General features: G+C 38.7%; 3 protein-coding genes across 15 annotated transcripts in view; 1 reads left to right on the top strand and 2 right to left on the bottom strand.

The window, feature by feature from the left end:
• ALG5 (ALG5 dolichyl-phosphate beta-glucosyltransferase) overlaps positions 1-15302 on the bottom strand; it is a 21053-nt gene extending 5751 nt beyond the window's left edge. Inside the window, exons 1-8 of one of the 3 annotated variants that reach the window (XM_077173776.1) lie at positions 15191-15302; positions 13366-13507; positions 12474-12520; positions 11716-11784; positions 10414-10506; positions 8781-8894; positions 7431-7490; positions 4518-4669 (exon numbers count right to left, since the gene is read on the bottom strand). In XM_077173776.1, coding sequence (XP_077029891.1) covers positions 4518-4669; positions 7431-7490; positions 8781-8894; positions 10414-10506; positions 11716-11784; positions 12474-12520; positions 13366-13474 — 644 coding nt within the window. In that variant the 5' untranslated portion in view covers positions 13475-13507; positions 15191-15302. Of the gene's footprint in view, positions 1-4517; positions 4670-7430; positions 7491-8780; positions 8895-10413; positions 10507-11715; positions 11785-12473; positions 12521-13365; positions 13508-14530; positions 14665-15190 lie in introns of those variants that run through there. The other 2 variants (XM_054654624.2, XM_077173775.1) reach the window with 2 other exon arrangements.
• On the top strand, positions 14690-24253 carry EXOSC8 (exosome component 8). The gene is made up of 11 exons (XM_054651469.2): positions 14690-14845; positions 16532-16568; positions 17600-17663; positions 18205-18278; positions 18844-18889; positions 19877-19982; positions 20066-20111; positions 20377-20473; positions 21535-21655; positions 23522-23628; positions 24039-24253. Exons 1-11 carry the CDS (start codon positions 14829-14831, stop codon positions 24152-24154), a joined length of 831 nt encoding a protein of 276 aa, XP_054507444.1. The 5' UTR covers positions 14690-14828; the 3' UTR covers positions 24155-24253.
• SUPT20H (SPT20 homolog, SAGA complex component) overlaps positions 24180-24707 on the bottom strand; it is a 29912-nt gene continuing 29384 nt past the window's right edge. For 9 of the 11 annotated variants that reach the window (XM_077173769.1, XM_054651463.2, XM_077173773.1 and 6 more), the window contains one exon: positions 24180-24707. In XM_077173769.1, the coding sequence (XP_077029884.1) occupies positions 24573-24707 (135 nt within the window). In that variant the 3' untranslated portion in view covers positions 24180-24572. The other 2 variants (XM_077173771.1, XM_054651465.2) reach the window with 1 other exon arrangement.

Genomic DNA, 24707 nt, shown 5'->3' with positions numbered 1-24707 from the left:
CAACTCATATTTAGAGATTAGTGACAAACTGGAGAACCATTTTTTTACCAGTTTATTTCCCAGTTTTAAATGTGACACAGCATGCCTTGTTCAGTGCACAAGGCAATTTTTATAGATAAAAGTAATAGCAACAATTGGATCTCTTCATTGATCTGCTGACTTGTACAATGCCATCATAAATTGCCACTTCACAAAAATATGTCCATCAAACCAGGACTAGAACTACATTTTGAATTTCCCCTCCTTTTATCATAAAGGTAGGACTGTAATTGCTATGTCTAGTTCTCCTAAGGATAGACATTTTCTGGCTGGAAGAAAATTTATCTTTTTTTGTTGTTGTCAGAAGAAATCAATGATCAAATTTAGGATAGGAAAACTCAGCCAGCGAAACCATTTAATTTTCCAGTATTTCTCCTGTGCATCAAAATTTAACATGAACAGTTACATTTTTTAGGTCAAGACCGTAGATGCAGAACTAGATCTTCTTTTATAGCCTGAAGTGACTAATTCCAACTGTCTCTGTTATGTTTTTATATCTCTTTTAATTTTCTTTTAAGTTTTAAATTAAAAAATCTGCTCCATCCATTTCTGAAAACAGATTAGCTGTGTAATCAAATTCAGAATCTAAAACACAAAGCATATGCTCTCTGCTCAAAAGGTTGCTTTCATTTCAAACTAATGTCAAAACTTTGCTATTTAGAAAGTAAATTTCAAGAATGTTTCGTTTATATTCATATATACACAGCCAAAGGACAGTTAAACAAAAAAGACAATGAGAACACTCACAAAAAAAAGCCAGTTTAGGATGTAACTATCGAATATATAAACAGTTTGTAGTATCTATTAATTTTCAAATGCCTTCTAAAATTTAGAGTTAGATTAAAAAATATTCTAGGAAATATCTTGGTCTCTCTTTAAGAAGTGTTACATGATCCTTATTGCCATAATAATAAAACTGTATTTTTCCTTGTATGCTTCAGTTTCAAGATTTCTTAAATGTAAGCATCTATAAATCATATTCAGTGCAGCAAGAAGAAAAATTCTGGTCTGTTTTCTAGTGTTTTTAATATTAAAGAGGTGATATTCACATCAATGTCCACTGGAATGGAAAAAGAATGGTGAAAGCATTAAGAAGTGAGGGTCTAAGCAGGTGGGAATTATTAGATAGCTGATTTTATAATACTTTTGTATTAACTTGATGACTGAACATGTTATGCATCAATTTTAGTCTAAGCATTTTTTATAAGCATTTCACCTAGCACTGTAGTAACCCCACAAATCCAAGCCTGACTAAGCTTGAGCAGACAGGACAGACAACTTGGTTTGTGCAGAAGCCTGGTGTTCATTCTCTTCAGCAGCTCACCACACGTTCCAGTGCAGCAGCTGGGGAGCCCTTGGCAGGCTCAAGGACCAGGGTGCTTAACTCAGATGGCTTTTATTCTATTAAATCCAGCATCCTCCTCCATTATTCACTGAACATCTGAGCACTGACCACACAGAACTGAACACCCCTTCAAGTACCTAACAGACCTGCACCCCACTTGTGGGATTTTAAGATTCAATGAGAATCAAATGTCCATTTCCTTGGATGTCAAGTAGCCCCAGTGCAGTGACGTAGAAGCGGAAATAAATCCAGATTTCAGAGCCTGTTACGCAGTACCAAGAGAGTGGTGCCTCTGCTACCCCTTGCTGATGGTTTCAGTATGAACAAGTTGCTTTGTGACCCAGCTGGGGCCACATTGCTCCAGGTCAGCAGAAGTACAATTCCAACTACTATTTCTTACTCTTCTGTCTCCATACTCATGATATGTACAGAACATCTATAGCACAATGTCTAACCAGTTTGTATTTTCCTTTTTACACATGTTATGCAATGGAAAGATACCAGATTTGCTTAAAAAGAAGTTTCCAGCATTGAGCTATTTCAGATTCTTACACAATTACATACAAAGAAATCTAATGCTATGGGATGAATGTTTGATGTCCCTATATAATTTCCATTGCAATTATCCCAACTGTTTGTACAATGTTGACATTTCACTTAGGACTATAAGTTCCCTGAATATATGCACTCTCCCCACATACTTATACCCCTTCATCTCCCAGTTTATTTCCCGATCTTTTTGATATTAACTGGGAAAGGGACAATACTTGATTTGTGCACTGACATGCTATCTTCCAGTTACAGATGCTAATGACTAGCTGTGGAGCAGAAAAGTAACTTTTGAGACCTTATTATAGGGTTTTTTCTTCAGCAGTGGCAATAATCTGAGTTTCTCTCCTCTAAGAGGGTTTAATTTTCCACACACCTTGCCAAAGCTTTTGATCTTGAAATCTCTACTGTTCTGTCAGATTTGGTTTAAATTAGCCAATAAATATAAAAAAGAAGGCAGGTAAACACAGAGACTGTTGATTGAGAGATGAGCATGAAACCAGAAAATACATTGCCAGTCTATACAGAAGTAAACCAAATTTTAAAAGATCCAAAAAATCTATAGCTGTTTTAGGCAATTTCTGACTTATAATTATGTGAAGAGCTTCTTTCTTGGAAGAACTTGAGTTGTTCTTTTCTTGACACACAAAACAAGCATTCTTCATCACTAACTAGCACATTTCAGATAAATAATAAAACATACAAGAATTAGTTTATGGATTACTGTAGATAAAAGAGCAAGAATAGAAGGCTCATCTTCTAGTGGCACACACAAGGCTCAATGAACTAAGACATGAAGATCTGCCTGTATGCTCCACACAAACAACATAATTACTATAAAATGTTAACAATACTCCTTTTTCATTGCTTCTATTCCTGGATAACAGAGTACAGCACAATTATTTTTACTCTTTCATTCTTTTGGTGCTAGGTAATTGAAGTGGCAGAAGAAAGCTCATTTTTATCTACAAAACACTTCATATAACCAATAAATCCAATTACAAAAAAATCCTTCATTTTAAAAAAGAATAAAATTTAAGATTGAATTTTTACAGCTGAAACTGATTATACTCATTTACTTCTTTCAGTTTTCTTCTTGAAGTGCTTAATTTATAAAATGAAGTTAAATTAGACAATTTTGAGATGTGCACTTCTAGGCCTCGCATATGAGTTTAACCATTTATTACTAGTACTTAGAAAAATCCTGTATGTGAAATTTACAGAGCTTTATAGATCAAGACTGGGTTTGGAGGTAGCAGCACAAATCCTACTTCTGGCTCAGCCATAGTCTCCTTTAGTGCAATAAGCAACCCACTCAGGTGGGAAAGTGATTTTCTGACTGTTGACTGCTCAGTTCAATGCAACAATAGCTCTCTGTTCCACATGAGATTCTTGTGCCCAAACACCACCTTTGCAACTGCAAAAGTCTGGAGGGGCAGTATAGCTGTCAGAGATCAGCCTGAAACTATACACGTTGGAATTGACTAGGACTGTAGGATTGCACATAATCCTGTTTGTGTTCAGGAACATTGTTCAGCAGTTCTGTTCCCTGTCAAGCACACAGAAGCCCATGAGAGATTTTCTTGAATGAAGAAAATAGTTTGAAGAAGTTTGATTACACCTAATTAAACTATCCTTTTTAGCAAGAATTGTGGCATAGAAAATCTACAGAAATTATGGTATTTGCGTGAAAACAGTGCTTCAGTCCCATAATAGCTGTCATGGCTGTATAACTCACATATGGGAACTGTTGTAGCTAAATTATAACTAAAGAAGCTCTAAAGTAATTTAAAAAACACACATAATTTTCAGTTTCCTGAAATTAAAGATATCTGTCCATGTTCCTCACATAAAATACTTTAGCAAGAAAGTAACTAAAGAATAAGCATTTGCTTTCACTTTACAGTCCTCAGCAATTACAAACACCTTATCAGATATTGATTTTACATAAAATACTTTGGTTAAGCATTACTGAATTGTAATGTATAAAAATAACACTGATAGGAGATTTGAATATGATTAATAACTCTTAACTGTCCTAATCATAATAACAGCTGCTCTCTATTTCTTACTCTGCTTGCATTGCTTATATCTGTAAAAGGAGAGAGGACTCTCAGAAATTGGGAGTGAATTACAGCACCATGAAAAACTTTGTTTGAAATTTCTTCTGGAGAAAGAAGAGTTATTGGGATTTTCAGTTGTTTGAGGCCTTTTTCCTCTTTTTTCCCCCTCTCCTCTTTCCTAAACAACTACCTTTTCCTATGACAAGGCAAAACCAAAGAATCCTAGCTAGGGTTACATACATCTTTTGAGAAAAGAGAATGAAATTAAATAAAGAATAAAATTAAATACCCAACTACTTTGCTACAATGTATCTTAATAAGAACATAGAATTTCTAGCAATTACCAGGATACTTTAACATAACCAGAGATCAAAGCTGCCATGCAGGCAATACTATAACTGGCTAAACTGAGCAGCTGAGATGCATACACAGACATCACATGCTTCATCGTAGCTGCAACACTAAAATTACTTTTTCAAACCAAATAAAAAAACACCACCAACAAAAAAGGAACAATTTACCAGCGTTCTATGTGAAGATTTGAGAAAGTCTGCAAGGCAGCTTGTCTGGTAAGAAGTTTAAATCCACACTGTGTGTCCCGGATCTCTTTGACACAGAGAAACCACACCAGGAAATGGAACCCATACATGAGGAGAGTTCGAAAGTACGAGCGCTGTGGACAAAAGGCAAGAAGTTAGGTGGTTTTATTTGAGTGATGAGTGAAATGCTTGAAGAGAGCTGTCTTACAGGACAGTAACCCTGTTTTGTGATAGCTTTCAAAGTTTGTAAACTGGTTGTATTTTGCACTGGAATGAAAACAGAACTTACCAATTGTTACAGTACAAACAAAATACTGGCTGAAAGGGGAATATTTTGATCTAGGGAAAGACTTGCCAGTCATGTGTATAGTCTAGGATAGGAGAAATCCAAGATCCCTTTTCCCCTCTCCCCAGTTCAGAGCAGTTTTTCACTCTGGATTATGCCTTATTAAGTAAAGCAGAACCTGCACCTGAACTTCAAATAATTAGTGGAACAGCCGTAGTATCTTCTGCATGATTCTTTGGAAGTATATAATGGACTAATTGAAAATCAGGTCAAAAGTAAAGGCTGCTGTGCAAGATATTTTATTTTATATTTCCAGCAATGTTACAGTCATCTCTTTTGTTCTTTTGCTTTCACAGATATATTTTATATTCCTGATAAATGTACCCAGACTATTTGTTGGTTACACTTGTGTTCCTGACATAATAATCATACAGATAAGTTTGGCCATGAACTCCAGAGGCTGGAGTCTGGATTTGCAGAGGTCCCTCTTAGTCTTTTATTCAAGACAGTTCCTAAACAACTAGAACTGTGATCTAAAAATTGCTTCTGAGCTCACTGCTGTTCTCAAGCTAAATTTAAGTGATTGTGTCTATGACTGCAAGCCATATACCATGTAAAATTGTTAGGAGCCAATGATTCAAGTGTTAAGTATCTCTGGGTGATAAGAGATGCCTTTAAAGCCAACAATTTAGAATCTCACTTGAAAAATAGAGAAGATGCTTGGCTTATTATGTAATAGCCTTTGGTTTAAGAAAAACCAAATTCATAGCTTGTGTCTTTTGAAAAGTGCTCCTGCCCCAGGTTAATGGTGGATCTGGTGTGGCTTCTTTGGCTCTTTTGGCTCTGTGACCAAGAACACCAGTCTCCCACCAGGGCCAGATGGAAAATGCTAGGATGCATGACTGTCAGACAGTGAAACTGTGCACTTACTTAACAAAGAGGAAGTCTTGAGTTATACTTACCACTCCTAAGACTATTTATGCAAGTCATAGTATAGATTCATTAAAGGACACTAACAATTCTGGAGGCAGACCAGAATTCTTGATGTATTGAGACTGAACAAAGGGTGAAATTCTGGTTTTAATAAATTCAACACAGCTGCTTATCACAGCTTCATTCTACTGTTTTAGATGCCAGTAAGTCCATAGAGAAATCCCAACATCTAAAAGATTGCTCTGCAACTTTTTTATACCTATTGCACTATACAATAGGTATGTAAGACTATAGTTTTGTCCCACTATAGTAAAGGTAGTCTTTCTATTCCAGTCTAGGGACAACTGGGTGATGAAATGAAATGGACTACACATTTCAAGCAAATCAGTACAACCTAACCAATTTGTTATTCCTCTATTAAAAATTCAGAAATATGGGGAGAAGCAGGAAGCAAAGGATGGACATGTTCTAACAATTATACTTTTGTATTAAAAGATGGAAGTCTTGTTCCAATTCCTCTCCCTAATGTAGCAAGACCTTCAAGAAAAATGAATACACTGAGAAAAGTCTGTCCACATCCAGGACTTGACCATGCAATGAAACACTTTTTCTGGGCTCCACTTTATCAGCTACATAATCTCCCCATAGTAATTCCTAGTTTCTGAAAATGATGAAGGTTATTTTCTTGTTGAGTTCTTTTTTTGGTTTTGGTTTCTTTTTTTTTTGAGGATGAGGATGCTTTGAGGATGCACTGAGGATGTAAATACACACAGAGCAATATTTGCAAGAACTCAGGAAGAGTGACCCACTCCAATACTATCTGATAAACCAGAAGAAAAAAGTACAGATCTACGAGAGGCTGAACATTACCAGTGTAACTTCTTTTGAACTTCTGTAACTATTTTAGTAGTTGTGTGTATATTTTAGAATAATTTCAAGTACTAAACATCAGTATAAACAAAGCTTACTCTTGAGAACATTCACCATGAAGAGCACGTCCAATGATGCTAAAAAATGAGCCCAGCAATGTGTCTGTTGCAATACAAGTTCCATGCCTGTGCTTTGTCAATTACTGTCTGCCAAGACATCAGAAAATCAGATACAAGATAAAGCCATGTGCCTCTGCATCACTGTTTATTACACAAGAGTTACACATAGAACAGTACTGTCTGTGTGTTCAAAACCCAAAAATTTTACTATGAGTAATACAGAAGACTTAAAACCACTTTCCCATGAATAGAGGTACTCTTCAAACAGCTGGCTGCTAATTATCCCTAACTCATTTTAAACAGGTTTCAAGATCTGCAGGCCAAGTTCTTGCACTGCAAGGAAATCAATAATAATGAACTCATCAGCTGCCTTCCCTTTGAGCCCTAGTACTGGTTACTGGCTACCAATTCTGTCAGGGTTTAGAAGCTCTGCTTGTGAAATATTCTCAACTATAAAAATTAAATCCATAAATTGGAACACTAACTGAAATAACTTCAAAGTGCTTAAAATCTAGAACACATCCTTTGTATATGATGAAGGACATCCTGCATGTATGACAAGCTTTTCCTTATTTTTAGCTTCCATTCTTTAAAAAAATATTGATTATCTACTTGCAAAACCTGTAGAGCAGAAACAAATAATGGAAATACTTGGTTATTAGTACACAGCAGGAAATGGAAACAAACCTTTGCTATTGAGTCCTTCTCCAGATGAGCTCTAGAACCACAGGAAATAGCCATCCCTTCCTGTACAGGAATATAGATTAAAGAGTTGTTTCTTAAATGAATATTATTTGAATTGGTGGAATCTTGTGTTGAGAACCATAAAATTAAAAAAAAAACAAACAACTTCAAAACAGTATACTTATCAGCTTCCTGTAGGTGCACTTCTTCTACTGCTAGGTTTTGACCCTAAATCAGTCTTCTACAATTAAGAGACAATCTAAAGTTTATTACAATTTGCATAAGATGCATGCAAATTGCCTCAATTTATTCAGGTCTTGTTTAGCTTTAAATTGTTTACTTTATGCACATGGCAAATGCTAGCAGCACAGATAAGTATGCAGCATTCCTAGGAACTAAGAACTTAAATATTGCATGATGGAAGCAATAACAGAATGAAGCACTTGTTGCGCTGATATATCTTCAAACAAATAAAATGCCATGATATCAACAAAAAATATAATCTCAAATTAAATCAATATGATCAAAACAAAAGGTTTAACACTATTCTCACACTACTTCTTACATAAAATCTCTCAAATCTACTCTACTTGAGGCCAGTGCTGGAGAACCAGCAGCTGCTGCAGCCCTGGTAGGGAAGTGTCACGGTCACACACTGCCCGCTGGGTCCTGCACTTGAGGCTCTTGCACTCACAGGCTGTGACCCCTTGCACAGGTACATCCCCCACAGCTCTGTCTGTAAGGCTGCACATCTCTTCTGGCACTCTGGGAAACCAACTACAAGTACCTCACCCATCTGCATTTAAGCAGAAAATAAACCTCAGTTCTTTCAAGTCAAGCTCCCAAAAGAGAATGACTGTGCAGGGAGCTGTTCTTGTTCCACAGGTTCTTGAACTTTTGTTTACAATAAAAGTTCTTCCAAATACTGTCATTAAACTAAGGACCCTGAGAAAAGAAAACCTATATAAAAGAGGGTGGAATTAAGATGCACCCTTAAAGGTATACAGGATGACATCAGATAAAATGAAAAAACAAAACAGTTCACAAAGAAGACTAAGGAGGCAACACATGGTATTTATACAGAACAGAACAACTTCAAACAATTTGCAGGAAGGATAAACAGCAAACAGAACATTCTGTACTGCCTTGGAGTAGGCACAATGGATGCAAAGGAGGTAAGAACTCAGTGAAAGCTCCTTCTGACAGCCAATTCTTGAGGCTTCTGACCTTATACTTAGGTCTTCAGACTTACACCTAGATCTTCAACTGGATCTCAAAAGAAAACTACAAAAGTATATCTTGTGTATTAAAGTATGCATGTATTGCAGTAAAAGCATGAGAATTTATACTCACAGGCCATGGCTGGAGATTCTTTAGACCTTCTTCTACTTTTTCAATATCTGCAAATTTTGTAGCTCCATCTGCATCAGCCATAAGAATTGTTTTCCCCCGAGAACTAAAGACACCCTGCAATGAAAATATCAACACCTTTGTGACCAATTATTTGTCATAAGCTAGGTGCAAGACACTCCAAACACCTATGTAGTAATAAGACAGTGATATCTCACAGATTCCACACAGCAGGTAAATCTTAATCTTCTGCTACTAACAGTAATATATCTATTTATATGGTAACAACATCTAGAGACTTCACACTCTTGAGTGTCCACAGTGACAGACAATGCATGAACATGGAAGGCTAACAATCCTTCTCAGGAAACCCTAAATCTAAAAGGCAACAAGTTGCTACAGTTAGCTCTAGAGGGGAGCACCAAGAAGCCATGATTAGCAGTTGCCACTGCAGTGGATGGCCTTTCTTGGTCACGTGCACTGTGGAAAGGAGGATGCAGTGCGAGTTTTTCCTAACACCTTTTCATGAAAATTCAAGAGCTTTTTCTCAAATCTAATTTAAGACTAAGTCACAAGTCACAGTATCACTGCAAAACACTTGTGATGCACAGGTTTCACAGCTTAATTTGCTATATGCTTGGTCAGAAATATTTCATAATTTTTGAAGGGGTCCAGACAGGAAAACAAGTAGCAGCGTGTGTGACAGAAGTACTGTTCCAACCAAGCATGTGTGCATCTGGAAAAGCCTGTCAAGGAAGTAGCTGAACACACATCCACTCTACATTATGAATTGTAAAAGTATATCACACAGAGAATTGTTCTCCTTCTCTTGGAATAACTTCAAATTTGTATTTCTTACAAAAGTTCTATATGTTCCAATATTATGTTCTCTCCATTTCCGATAGTTATTCAATTTTCATAAAAAATAAATTGACATACTAAAGACAGAGCTGAAAATACAGATAAAGGCACATCACTGACAATTCATAGATGATACCACCCTTTTTCAGAAAAGCAAGGTGTCATGCATTGTAGGAATACAATGTTCCTTCTAAATGTGCAACAGCTATTTCATATTTAGAACAAGCTAATTTTATGACAATATCTATGTGAAAGCATGAATTGTGCTGTTTTGACTACCGAGTGTGGGTGATAGCAGTGGGCTTCAGTAAACATAAACTGTGCTGGATGAGTTCTTGTTTATCAGCCATGTTAAAAACAGCCATGACCTGGAGAGTGAAGTTTGCCAATTTGACTCTATTTTGTCTACAAAAGCTTAACTTTAATCTGTAACAGTTTTGGGTTATTTTTTTTGGTTGGCTTTTATAAATGCAAGTACATTTCTAAGTAGAACTAACATGAATATGAGATTCAAGCAGTTTTTTCCGCTTTGAATTCTCGTATTATAAAAAACTCTTTGTTATTGATCTTTCTGGAAAGACAACACTGCTACCAAGATCTAAAACAAACTTATTTTGAAAAATATTTTTGCTATAATTTATAGAATCTGTACTCAGTTTTCTCCTAATCATTTTGTTAATGCATTGAATTCAAAATGTCAATCAGCACAGCTCTGTCTCTGGCATATTTGGGCACAGGTAGTTCAAACAGAGAAGGAGATGAAAGTATTAATTACCGTCCTGACTGCTCCCCCTTTCCCTCGATTTTTTTCCAAAGATATCACTCGCACTTTGTCACTTCCATATTTCTTGCAGTACTCCTTTGCAACCTGACAGATACACAAAAAGCCAGCATAAAACAAAAACAGGAACCAAGGGAGAAGTGTACATTTGCTCACCCTTCAAAAGAAAATAAATTAATAGCACAGAGCTATAACCACTTCAGTCGGCACAAATACATTGCCAGTGTTCACCGGAGTCTGTTTGGGAAAATAAAAAACAGTTCACAGTCAAAACAAAAAGACTGAAGAAATGAAGTAATGTTCAATAAGAACAGGATATTTCCCTAAGCAATCTCAACCCCCATCCTCCCACCTCTAAAAAACTCAATCCTAATTCAATTTATATCATACTATTACAGACCTTTTCTATTAACACCAATAGTTCATAAAAGAAATACAATTTTCTATGACAGCCACCTATTTCTCACTTGTCTTGCTGCTATTTGAGATTTTGAAGAAAAATTCATATTGATCTAAAACCCCATTCACACTGCAAGGATCTGAACATTTTGGTACATGTTGTGGGGAAGAGAAAGCTCGAGTTTTCTTCTAATTTTTTCTAAAGGTTGTCTTGAGTCCTTTTAAGTCCAGAGGCCTGCAGCCATTGTAGGCTCAGTTGAAAGAGATGGTAGAAAAAATGAACAGCAGTCAAAAATATATACCAGCAATCCTTAAAGCAAAATGCATTTTAGTGTCTACCTCAAACATCTTCCAAGCAGTAGAAAAAACCCCACAAGCTGGCTAGCCTTCCTTGTTAGTGACATACATCAAAAGCAGAAGAAAACAGAACTATTTTGAAAATACTACTATTGGCACATGGATTTTTAAATGAACAATCCCACAAAGGGGGGGAAAGAACTGCCACCTGTTCTGTCAATCACAGTATGAATGAGATATTTTAAAAGACTTTTTAGCTTCCTCAAATTCATATTCACATCATCACTATGCACACATAATGTACTTCAAATGAAATTTCTTGAAGTTAGGATTCTTAGAACCTCAGCTGCAGGAAAATGGCTGTCACAGTTGCCAATCAAGAAAACTAGAATTTGCAAAACAATAATATGTGTATTCATGTGTATTCATGTGCACCATCCATGATGCAACAACAGAGTAATTCAGAAATGTGAACTTCAACTGTCAACTGCTTCAAGAACCAAAATATAAATATAAACCACTTGTATATTCCACAAATATACAAAAATCCAAACAAAATTCATGCCTCTGGTTGCTTGGGAAGACATTACTTTTTCTTACCTTTGCAGTTTGATCTTTACTACCATCATTAACTACTATCACTTCATAAGTGAATGAAGGATCTTGTTTCTTGAAAATAAAAGCAAAAATAATGCATTTTATTTCAATTTAATCAATTTCATCCAATTTCTTAAGTAGGCAGTAGGTCTTTCAAATGTCATTATACTTTTCTCCCTAGCAGTCATTCATAGGTGCCAACAGATACTAATATGATGCAGTAAATTTGTTAAGATGGCATAATTACAGAATTTTGCCATATTTGATGCAGGTACCGTTACACTGGCTTGCCATGCTACCATCTAGAACTGAAAAATCAATTTTGCTGTAGGAGATGGAAGCTCAGAAAAACATCACTTCTAAGAAAACCCAAACAAAACAAAATCCACAAACTTTCACAATGAGCTTCTTACCCAGAGAACAAATCCTAATGAAGAACAGATGCTTATGAAACTTGCTGGAACAAACCAGGACTTAGCTTAGAAAGTTAAATGCATGGTTAATCCTTAGCTCTGTCTTGGGCAGATTTCATGCATATCAAGATTGTTTCATCCTACAGCAGCATGTTAAATTTTTACTTAATTTAAAAATCCTTTCTGGCACTCAATCTAAAAATAACTGATAAGAGACAGAAGCATTATTTCTAAGGGGCCAAGTACTACTGTTTTAATGTACACTAACATAACAAAGTGACTAGATCACTGACTTGTTATGCATAATACACAGAAAAACAATGAATTTTGAATGTAAAATGAATATACCTGTCTTTTTTCTAGATAATCCAAAGCTTCATCCATCATAAGTGGTACTAGAGAAAAGGTGGAGGAAGTCAGGTTAGTAGCTTATAACACCAAAAGCACCTGCACAAGCAAGCTGAAAACAGCCACAAAGCAAGGCTGAGCAAAGCAACTCTTTCATCAACACTACCTTCAGTAACCAAGCTTAGCAGCTGCAACTCTAAGTGCTGCCCTTTCTGAATGCAGAAAGAACACTGAAGAAAATCACACACGTGGTAAAAAGACAGGATAAAAATATTTTTTCTGAGGAACCAACTTTTCATTTTGAAGTATGTAATTCTCTACACAACATTAAAGGAAAAAAAATCATTCTTTGTGACTGACCCTGTAAACCAGCACTGACTTTATCTGTTTAAGCAAGCTGTCAGCTTCTGTACTGCCACATCAGCTTAAGAGCTTGATTATTTCTATCACATCTAAATGCCTTCACTCAACATCAGGTACTCCTATCTATGGCCAAGTCAAACACAAACCCATGAGATCATCCCTTTTTCTGCCTGTATGAAGCTGCTGTTGTTGTTTAAAGAGTGGAAAGCTCTCAAATAAATTTAAAAAGTATTTTACTACTTCTTGCCTTGCAGCATTTTCAGGGGCAATGAACAGCCATTCTTCTGGGGTTCATTAAAATTAAGAGGATTCTTACAAGTGCCCCATGCTACTTTTAGCAGTAGAAATCAAGTTACACTATGCCTTAATTTTGAAATCCAACGTACTTGGACTGATTTCTAGAAACTGTGTCCAAAATCTGATACATAATCTGGCCTGACAGAATCTACCGCTAACCTAACTGGCTCTGCATTATTATAGTAACAACAGATAGATTTTCTTCTCTTCCTCAAAACTAGAAAAATCTTACACCGGTTTTCCTCATTGTATGAAGGCACAACGACAGAGAGTTCTCTTGTAGCGGGATCATGTAAATTTGGTGCAGATCCTCTCCTGCACTCAGCATCTTCGTGTGGCATTGTTTTGGCAGTCACATGAGCAATTACACAAATCTGTGATGAAGAAGAAATGAAAAAAGTTGTCAAGCATTCTGTTAGAAGTTTACCTAGCTGTTAAATGTGCTACCAGGGGCAACCAAGTATATTTCAGTAACGAGGTGGGTCACTATTGTGAAATTTCACACAGGACCAAAACCCTTTCACCCCATTTGGTTACTCCCACTGTCAGCATCATTGGCTTACTGCTGTTTTTAACTGCAAAGCATGCAGGTGCCTCCAAAGTCGTGGTCCAAGCTCCTTCCCCAAGTAACCTTAAGCACATAAGCAGGTGCCACCTCTGATCCCCCACCAAGCCACTGAAATCAATGGCAAGGCTCACGACTAGCCAGCCATGTGTGCTTGCAAAACTAAGGCTCTGATTGCTTCATGCATGGCTAAAAAAAAAGCGGTAGAACTTGGGTTCTGGAGCACTTTTACTTGGTGACATCACACACAGAATCACTGAGGTTGAAAAAGACCTCTGAATCACCGATGCCCCAACACCACCGTGTCAATTAGACCACGGCACTGAGTGCCACCTCCAGTCTTTCCTTAACCACCTCCAGGGACGGTGCCTCCGCCACCTCCCTGGGCAGGATGCATACGTGGCACTGCGGACAGGCAGCAGAATTTCGCTTTCCAGGGGGTCGACCTTCTTAATCTCGCAGGGCATTTCAGATAGGCAGAAACGCATCCACTTCCCAAATGGTTAACGCGAAGGCGTTAGCAGGACATTTCCCAACACGTACTGTCAGGCTGAAATGCTCCGTCTTGGTGCCCTTTGCCAGGGACGGCAGCCCACGCCTTGCCGAAACACCTTGCCCGCACAACCTCCCGCACAAGCGCAGCCCTGCCGGCTTCTGCCGCCCAGCCCGGGCCGGCCCTGCCGCCTGCGGGGCGCGACGAGACCGCGGGACCCCCGGGCAGGGCCGGGACCCCGGGCAGCGCCCCTGCCCCGCACCGGGGGGCGGGCACAGGGCGGCCTCGCCCACCGCCCCCGCCACGGAGCCCCCCGGGCCCGCCGTGCGCGGCTCTCACCAGGACGAGGAGGAAGGCGGCGAGGGCCGCCAGCGCCAGCGCGGCTGCGGGCAGGGACGGGAGCGGCGGCAGCGCCATCGCCCGCGGCAGCCACGGGGCCCCAGCGCGCCGCGACAGCGACGCGGAAGCGGCCGCGCCGCCCGCCGGGTGCCGCTGGGAGCCGCCGGCGCCCCCCGGCGGTCAGGGCCCGGCAGCGCCGCCGCCCCTGTGGCCGCCGCTGCCTCCGGTCCGCTCGCGGAGGCTGCCGGGAGGGCGGGCCGCCAGGGGGCGCCACATCCGGGACGGAGACGGCACCGCCATGGCGGCGGCGTTCAAGTAAGTGCTGGGCCCGGGGACCGCGGTCCCGCCGGAGCCGCGCCGCGGCTCCCGCCCGCGCCTCTCAGCGTCCCGGCCGCGCGGGGACCCTTGAGGGCTTTATCCCGTCACCGCCCCGGCCGCGCGGGGACCCTTCAGGGCTTTATCCCGTCACCGCTCCGGTCGCACGCGGGGAGCGGGCTCGGCGCGTCTGGGAGGGATGGGGTCGGTGCTGCGGGGCGGTGGAGCCCCCGGCGAGTGCGGGAAAGACTAAGCGAGCAGGATTTGGCCAGCCGGGAAAACGCCCGGTAAAAAGCGTAGCTCAGTGAGGCCGGAGCTGCCTGGTATCAGAATTGCGGAGTATACCGAGGTGGATCCTTAGAGATCAGCGAGTCCAGCTGCTGGCCCTGTGCAGGACACCCCCAGGAGTCACCATGTGCCTGAGGGCGTTATCCAGGCGCTTCTTGGACTCGGAGCAGTTCTGATGCTGTGACCTCTGCCCTGGGGAAGTTCCAGTCCCAGTGCCCAATCACCTCTACGTGACAAACGTTTTTCCTGCTCTCCAACCTAAACCTCCCCTTACACAGCTGATCGAATTATAAGGAAGTTAAAAGTGTACGGAATTCAATGACTTCTCGTTTATAACTACTCGTTTTAGAATAGTAAAATGGTTTGGGTCAGAGGGGATTTTCCCAGATCATCCAGCTCCAATCCCTTTGCCACGGGCAGGGACACCTTTTGCTAGACCAGGGCGCTCAGAGCCCCATCCAGCCTGGCCTTGAACAGTTCCAGGCACAGGGCACTCACAGCTTCTCTGGGTAGGCTGTCCCAGCATCCTTGATTCTATTGCGTGGCTTAAAAGCTTCAAAACAAGTTTTAGCAAGTGCTGTTACATGAACAATAAGATAACAGACCTTGTGTTGGGCTTATAATCCAGTGGTACAGGACCTACGCATGTGGAGCCAACAGGAGCCAATTCATGCTGGCCATTATGTTGGTGATGCCTCTGTGTGTTAGTTTACATTTGGAAAACTTGCCTATTCCACTTATCTTTTTTCCACCCCTGCCCCAGAAGCACTATTTTAACAAAACTGTGAATGCTTTGTTTAAATATTGGCAACACCTTTTATAAAAGCTTTTTTTTTTACCTTAATGATCCCTGATACCCAGGTACTGTTACTAGTGTGTGATTAATAATAACATCAATTATTTCTCATCTGAAGCACTGCATGAAGCATATTTTGTAGTTTTACATTTTCTGAAAGATTCTAAGAAAAACTGAATAAATAAAAATTTTTATGCAAATTTCTGCATCTGAATGCAGTCCTTGAACTAACAGATATTTCACACAGTGTAGTAAAATTTTCCTTTTTGCATTCCTTGAAAGATGAAAGCTAGCAGTTTTTGTTCAGTGTATGTGCAGGCAGGTTCATTGTATGGAAGGAGCATTTTGGAACTGTACTTAGGAAAAAAGTACAGTTTTTTCCTAACTGTAAAACTGTTACAGTTTTTCTGCAATACAGTTACAGAGCAATGAGGAAATTTTAATCTAAATTTTTTTTTAGATTAGTTTAAAATTTCCTCATTGTTCTGTAACTGTATTGCAGAACAGCTTTGTCAGGCATCTCGATTCCCAGATTGTTTTTTTCCCCTGTGTCTTGCCTACTCAGGAGCTTGCATTTGAAATTCTCTTTCTATTTGTTCTAGAACTGTGGAACCATTGGAATATTACAGGAGGTTTTTGGTGAGTGAAACATAAGATGCCTGTATAACTTCGTTGCAGTGAATTTTTTCTTGCTTGTTTCTGCTCTTCTAAATTTTCTGTATGGAAATCTGAAGCTCTGGAAATGGAAACTGAAAAAAAACCCCAAAAAACCATCTGAGCAGGTGAAAAACATTTGTGCTCTTCAGAACATGTTTTTCTTTCCATCTTTCCATGGTGTTGATGCTGTTCATCTTGATGGGTAAATGCTTCTGTTGGTCTTGAAAGGAGTTCAGGTTAAATTTGACCAAGATGCAGGTTTTTGCCTCGTACAAAATGATGTCATACCAGGCTTTTAGATGCTGCAAAAATTAGTAAAAGAGACTATTGCTGCTAACCATGCACACTTTAACTGCGGGGGAAGAACACTGACTTTTGTTACCCTAAATTAGTTCAGCTATTACTGAAGTTGTATTGACTTAGAAATGGATCCAGTGTTATTGCAAATTTTGGTTCTTATAATTGAACCAAAAGAGTTTGCTTTTGAAAAGCTTGAAACTGTGGTAACAATTCAGATCTAAAATGATGGGATATTGTTTCAGTTTCTAACACAAGGGTTATGTGTTGTACAGCTTCTGACTGATGGTATTTGAATGCTGTGTTTTCTTTTGGTGCAGGGTTTTTCTTTTGTTTTCTTAAGTTCACTCTAATTTTAAGAGCTCCACTAAGCGATGCAGGCAGGTAAAAACTCTGATTTTAAGTTTACCAGTGCGTGTTCATTCTTGGATGATGTTCTGAATCTAGTCTCCTGTAGTACCTACCCTTGAGACAATCAGTCTCCTGTTATATTATCTAAATAAATTTAAATGAATTTTAAAAATCAGGAGTTTTCTTTTGCAGGCTGATGACCACAAACTACTATCAGTTGATGAAAAGCAGCTAGAGTGTGACTGAGTTTTCCCTAGCATTTTTGAGAAGAGAGTATTATTTTTTATTAAGTTTTGTAGCAAAAATATTACTGTCTTATTTGATAAAGTATATTTTCTAATTTGAAGTTTGTAATTTTTCTTTAGAAAGAGAACTGTCGACCTGATGGAAGAGAGTTAGGTGAATTTCGGACAACCACTGTCAACATAGGCAAGTGCTTATGTGGAATAGTAATAATGGGGGAGGTATTATTAGTATTAGGTTATAGTGGTGACCTTAATGACTTGCTAATTGGTTTTCTTGGTTCTTATATTTGGAAACCAGGAAGAGGAAGGATTTTCCTTTACAGTTTCTACAATGGTACAATGGTATCTTTGAGCACTGTTTTCAGTCCTGTTCCTGGGCTAACATGCACAGTGTAATTAGTCAGTTCTGCTCCTGTATGTGCAGCACAATTTAGGTGCTCTCACAAGTTTGCAGATGACACTGAACTGGGAGTGGCTGATATGCCAGAGGGTTCTGCTGCCATGCAGACGGGCCTCAGCAGGCTGGAGAACCTCAACCATTCTGTGTGATTGACTGTGTTCTGTGTGTTTGATACAGAGATTCTGTCCCACTCTGGATTTGAGACTTTGCTTAGGCTGTGTTTAGTATAAAATGATTGAAGGTAAACACTCCATGAAGGTTGGATGTTATTTAGCGCCCTTTGAAGGGAAAATAGATTTTATTGAACAGTACTTTTTCTCTTCAGGTTCAATTACAACTGCAGATGGTTCTGCCCTGGTGAAGTTAGGAAATACCACAGTGATTTGTGGAGTAAAAGCGGTATGGTTGGTTTTTATCTTTATTTATTGTTAGCTGACTTTGTGCATTTGTGTTTAGAATTGCTCACCCTTGAAGTTACAAAAATGTGCCAGTCAGATGCAATTACAGTCCTTCACCTGAGTTACTTCTAGACCTGAAAGTTGATATATAATGTAATTGCATAATCCTACCTGTATAGTCTGAGAACATGTATTTTTGTGATGCCCATTGTGTGTGGGGAAAGATGTGTACAAAACTAAAGTCTTTGTTATTTATAGATAAAAGCTCTGTAATTGAAAAGTTCCTGAACATGGATCAGTAAGTGCCCTGGGAATGAGCTGGCTGGACTATTGAATGCCTTGTAGCCCCTACTCTACTGCTGGCCTGCCATGACCTACAAGACCAATGACTGTTCATCCCTGTACTGAGTTCTTCCATAGGAAATTTACAGACAAGGACTGATTAAAAATGACTTTTGTAAATCTCATTGTCATAATAACTGGGAAGAAAACAACCATTTGTATATAGAACAGCTGAAAAATATTTTGTACACAATTCTTCATTTTTCTCTTTTCTATTTCTCCAGGAACTTGCTGCACCTGCAGTGGATTCTGCTAATAAGGGATATATTGGTAAGTGTTTCAGTATCGATCTGAGGTTTTGTATTACTTCAGCTAAAATGTTGTGGAAATTGTAGATTTCTTAAAAGAATTAATTTGGATCAAATTTTATTACAACTCTTCAAATTAATTTCAAAATTGACATCTAGTCATCTAGAATTCCCTTTGCTTTGCTTGTGAGTTTTCTGTATACAGCTACCTTTTCGTTGCTGTTTCCAGGCTGAGCATGGAAGGAAACCTGCATCATTGTGTATATTAAGAGGGAGAAGGTACTCTATAAAAGATAGTGGCATGCATGGTTGTGCAAAGGCATGTTAACTTCTGTTTCAAGGTCCCAGTAGGCAAAAAATGTAACTGTTAAAAACTGTGAAATAAAAACTGTTTATTTCTCAGAGAACTGTAATTCCCAGTGGTACCTCCTCACTCGTGTTTGGAGGTTTTTTTGGAAATAAAATAATTCTGTGGAATTGAGAGACAAAGTCCCCTTTTCTAAGGCATCTCCCAAGTATGTTGTTTTCAGTAAGCTTGACTATGCTTAGGTTTTTTTCATGAATGTTTATGCATGTTTTTGCTTCAAGTCTAAAGCCTCAGGTTTTAATAGTTGATGGAAAGCAGACAGCATACCAGTAAAGTCAGGCAGTGGGATGGAAATGCTGCTGTTTCTTGATCTGCTGAAAAGTGCTTAATACTTGCAGAAGTGTTTGTGTGGGTCATGATAGAGAAGGATTATAAACAGAGAGTGGTAGCTAGGAGTATGGGCTTTTCCATGGAATATATAGTTCCTGAGTACAGAGAGTACTACAAGTTCTTTAATACAAACTCATGCATAACTTTATTTTTCAGGGGAGAATTAGGAAGGCTTGATTGAAAAATTCTTGGTCTTGCCTTTCATTTGAAGTACATAAAATAGTATTAATAGCATCTGTTATTTATTTTTTTATTTTTGATTACCCATTGCCTGCTTTCTTTGGTTTATGACTAATGATTCTTGCTACCTAGTTCCAAATGTGGAGCTGCCATCCCTCTGTGCAGAGAGGTTTCGCTCTGGACCACCTGGTGAAGAAGCTCAAGCAGCGAGCCAGTTCATCGCAGATGTGATTGAAAAGTAAGAACCATCTTAGTGCTGTTAAAATACAAGCAACTCTGCAAGAGTTTTCTATTGCCTTGCTTACTCTCATTTTATTTTAGTTCACAGATGATAGTGAAAGAAGATCTGTGTATTGCCAATGGCAAGGTAAGTTCTATCTCAGAATGAAGAGGGAGATAGTAACAAGATCACAGGACCTCTACACAAGTACAAATACAGAAGGTATTTGAGGTTATAGGGGGTTTTAGTGTTGTTTTTGCTTTTCATTCCTCATAGCTTATTTTACATCCTAAGTGCAAAAGTCAAATAATAGAAATAAGTATCTGTATTTAGTGTGGCCAGAATTTTCTTACATATTGCCCCATTTACTTAGCTGATGGAATATCTCCCATGTGCAAACCTTTTTTGATAGCTTGCGTGGGTCTTATACTGTGATATCATATGTCTGGACTATGATGGAAACCTTCTGGATGCCAGTGTCTTTGCTTTGTTGGCAGCATTAAAAAATGGTAAGTTTTCCTTAGAACAAGAGACATTCTGATAAGTGTTGCTTGGAGAAATGCTTTTTGAACCCTGATAAGTAGGTTCCTAGTTCATAGAACTGTTTGTTTCCTGTCATTTGAAAGCAAATACAAGGTGGAAATGATAGTGGGATGCCATAGGTGTGTAACACCTCAAAACCAGCATCTTTTTCATATCCTTATTATTGCTTTCTTAAAAGACTATCTGCTACTCTGCCATGTGTTCTCTGATGTCAGATACATGAGTCTTTCAGAAGGGGCTATGAATGAGTTTAACATCTACATCAGGGCATTATTACTTCGATAATGTATTTTGTGTAGGTAGGATGAGCTGTGTGAGGCTTTGCTTACACAAGTATTTTGTCACAACAGAATATTCCTTTCCTAGCTTAATGAATCATAGTTTGTAAAAAAGTGTGTGGCCTGACTGTTTGCAGGTGTGTGGCTTATAAATGCATGAAGGCAGCAGTATAAAGGAAAATTTACAGCAAGGCCTCCCTTTCTAACTGTGAATTGCCAGCCTTAGAATTCCCCTAGCTACTTTGCTTTTGTCTCCTTGTCACCAGCAATGTATGGGTTGTCACAGCAAGAGTTAGCTAAAGGTCAGGTTGCACTGTTTCTACAGATGCATAACATTCATGGCATGAGACTATATTCCTAATTTTTATATGTCCAGTAGACTTGGGGAAAAAATACTTTTGGTTAAATATTGTAAAGTATTAGAATCTAAAGTACTAGAGTCTAAATATTAGAAGAAAATATTCTACTAAATATTAGTAGAAAATATTTATGTGTAAGGAGAAAAGCTTCTGTTACCAAGTACAAAAATGAAATACTTCCTTGGAACAGGTCATTCTAAGCTAAATACTTTCCTTGAATTCAAGATTTGTTTTTTTTAGAGAGTATGATTAATGTAGGAAAAACTATTCTGATTGATTTTCAGTGGGTTAAGATAACAGCTTAAATATTTAAGTAGTTGTCCACATCTCTAGGCCTGCTAAACCCAGCATGTTTAGTATTAGACCATTGTATTTTTTTCATCTCTTCAGTGCAATTGCCGTTGGTTACGATAAATGAAGAAAGTGGTTTATCAGAAGTTAATTTAAAACAGAAGAATCCTTTGATTATCAGAAAGCATCCGGTTGCCACATCATTTGCTATATTTGATGAGTAAGTTCCAAACTGTTTTGTACTTTATGGAAACAACGGTGTTTGTAAAACAAATGAAAGACTGAAGATGCCACCGGTGATGTTTGTGCACTTCTGCCAGGGACAGGAGTGGAGCCTCAGGCAATGCTGCTCCACCCATCTTAAATCCACAGCCTCTCTCATTGAAGGGGTATCTAGTTCTGTGATGTAAGGAGTGCACAGAACAAAGTGTAGTAAAAGATAAGCTTAAAAGTACAGGGATGGGTACTGTTTTAGGTTTTTGAAGTATCTTTAAGATGAAAACGTTACCAGTGCAATTAATGTTTTAGAAGCCTGTGTAATAACTGATAGAAAAGATGGTAGTTTTTGAACAGCTTATGCCAAGGATGTAGTCAACAAAGGAAATAGGAAGTAACAGTCCAATTAGAACAACAGAACCCCTGGATAACTGTAAACATAATGACCCAAGGTGAAGTGTAACCAGCATTCTTAAGTCATTGTTCATGTAGGAAGAGAATCTGATTATGAGAATTCAAAGTAATCACATCTGATAATTTGACTCCTCATCTGAAATTGTCTACTGGGTCTTCCTTAGGTCAAGAATGTTAAGAATGCATTCTGCTGCTATTTAAAAGAAATGCAGTTATTTCAGGTGACATCCATTTGCAAAGTAGAAAGTGACAGGATACTGCTCATTGTGCTATTCAAGATTTAGGTCTGTTTGGAGATCTTGGGGGGTTATGGCACATTAATATGTACTCACAGAAATGATTAGTAGGGACCTTTCATCCAAATAACAAATGGTGTGGGGAGAGCAATAATGTAAATTGTTGACCAAGTGATTATCAAAATGCATCAGAGCAGGTCATTATTGGTACTTCAGAATGCCTCTGTTAATTGCTTTAGTACCATTTCTGCTGGGTCTGAAGCTTGATGTACACTAAGTGAGTAACATACTAGGCAGACAACTGTCAGTAGGGTATTATTTACACACAAATCACACATACTTACATATAGACCAAAAAGCTGCCTGGGGAAGAAGGCTTTCCATGAGTGTCTGTTGCTGTTGCATCAAACAAGTTACTGAAGTCTCCTTTTAGCTCCTAAAACTAAGTACTGAGAGGAGGTCTGCCTGTGTTGTGTGGTTTGCGTTGGTTTTATTTTTGTTTTTTAATTCTGGTTAATAGCCCTTTCAATAAAATGCTTTTCATACCCTGGCTTCCAGAGGCATTTTTCTTCTGCATAAAAGGCCTCCTTGAGTAAATGGAAGTGGTAAGTTGCTGGTTAGTGTGGCCATGGCTGAAGAGCACTGCTGCAGGGCTGCTCCTGTACATCAACAAGAGCCATGCAATGACCTGCTCATGTGACAGTATGACAGCCAGAATAACCCAGTGAATCTGGTTTTGAACTATTCCCAGTCGGAGTGATGTTAGAGTTCACTGACAACAAATTGAGAACCACTTTGGTGAACTTACCAGTGCAAATCAGTTTTGCTTTAAGGTGTCTAGTAGAAATCAGTGCAGCCTACACCTAAAACCAATGCTAGTCTTCAGTGTAACTACAATATAACAACTGCAGTCTTTCATATTCCATACTGCAAGTGGCAATTCAGTGGTATTTTCCTGCAAGACCTCGCTGTCACAAATTTATGAAACTGCTTATATGCCTATTTTTATTCCACATGATTATGTGGACTCTCCCACATTTTTTGGCTTTTTTATCTTTTTTTTTTTTTTTTAAATTGGTGTATTTTGGTAGGAAAACAGATAAGCTTGAGCACTAAATCCATCTACAAATATTTTGTAAGACTACAGTAAGAATTGTATTTTGCAATAACATTATTGGAGCAATGTATACCAACATATCTGCATGCATTTCTTTCACAAGCACATTACTCATTGTTGATCCAACTGCTGAAGAAGAAGATTTAGCAACTGGAACAGTAACCATTGTAACTGATGAAGAAGGCAGACTGTGTTCCGTCCATAAACCAGGTACTTCTAAATTTACTACAAAGAAGCTTATGGGAGATGATGATGTTAGGTCAAGAAAAGATTCTGTACCTGCTTTGCTTTGTGAGATGCAGCTGCTTTATGGTAACAGTGTCTGCCTGAATAGTCATTAAATTACCTGCTCTTGAAAGGAGTTTTAAGATGGCGGGTGGCATGACTAAAGTTCAAGAAGCAGTCACAGGAGAGGACTAATTCTGGGCATGTCTCCTGTTACAGCTCTTGCTTGTTTCCATTATCTTTGCCTGAAGCTAGGGCTGGGAAAGCTGTATGCTCCCCAGTGAAAAGTGGTGGTAATGACAATTACTGTATTAATACTTGCATTTGGAAATCACAGTTAGATACACGTAACTGAAGTATAAGTAGAAAATCAAATTATTCCCTTCAATGTTTAGGTGGAAGTCCTCTTACAGGAGCCAAGCTTCAGGACTGTATCACCAGAGCAATTACAAGACACAAAGAAGTAAAGAAGCTCATAGACAAAGTAATAAAAAGTATAACACCCAAGTGAATAAAAAGAGAGCTCTTTTCAAAAATGGATTTGTAAAAATTGTATTTGTTACAGTGTTCACAAACCTTTTATACTAAATAAACAAATACCAATACTACATTTACAAAGTTCATTTTTTCTAAAATGTTTTTCACCCTCATTCTATGTACAATGTTGTTGACTGGTAAAAAATACAAGATAAAACATTCTGTTAAAAAATTAAGTGACTAGAGGAAACCAGATCCTAGCTGCTTTATAGATGAAATTTCTAAGTTCTGTACGGTTGGCTTCCAAAACCAGTTCATTTCTTTTAGTGTAATGTCAAAATTTCATTTTCCCACCAGTAATATAAAACACTAATTTTATTTTAAGCCTTTTCCTTAACAATCTGAAAAAAAAATCCCCTTCCAATCAGTTTTTTTGTGGGGGGAGGCAAGTTTCATGATTTTGGAGGGGCTGATGTGCCTCTTTTCCTTTTACTTTTTGAGTGGCTGCCTGAATGTTGATGATGCAGGTGAGCTGCTTGTGCTGCTGCCGCTGCCATAGCCATTTGATGCTGCAAGAATCGCAACTG

Source organism: Agelaius phoeniceus, chromosome 2 (assembly GCF_051311805.1).
Source record: "Agelaius phoeniceus isolate bAgePho1 chromosome 2, bAgePho1.hap1, whole genome shotgun sequence".
In the NCBI taxonomy this organism is placed as follows: domain Eukaryota; kingdom Metazoa; phylum Chordata; class Aves; order Passeriformes; family Icteridae; genus Agelaius; species Agelaius phoeniceus.
Note: the sequence above shows the minus strand (reverse complement) of the source record. Positions and strands in the feature narration are given on the sequence as shown.

Bases quoted from the DNA above. Each gene is read 5' to 3' on its own strand.
- EXOSC8 (XM_054651469.2), top strand. The intron at 18,279-18,843 runs GTATGGTTGGTT...CTATTTCTCCAG, and splicing joins TGATTTGTGGAGTAAAAGCG to GAACTTGCTGCACCTGCAGT. The intron at 20,112-20,376 runs GTAAGTTCTATC...CTTTTTTGATAG, and splicing joins TGTGTATTGCCAATGGCAAG to CTTGCGTGGGTCTTATACTG.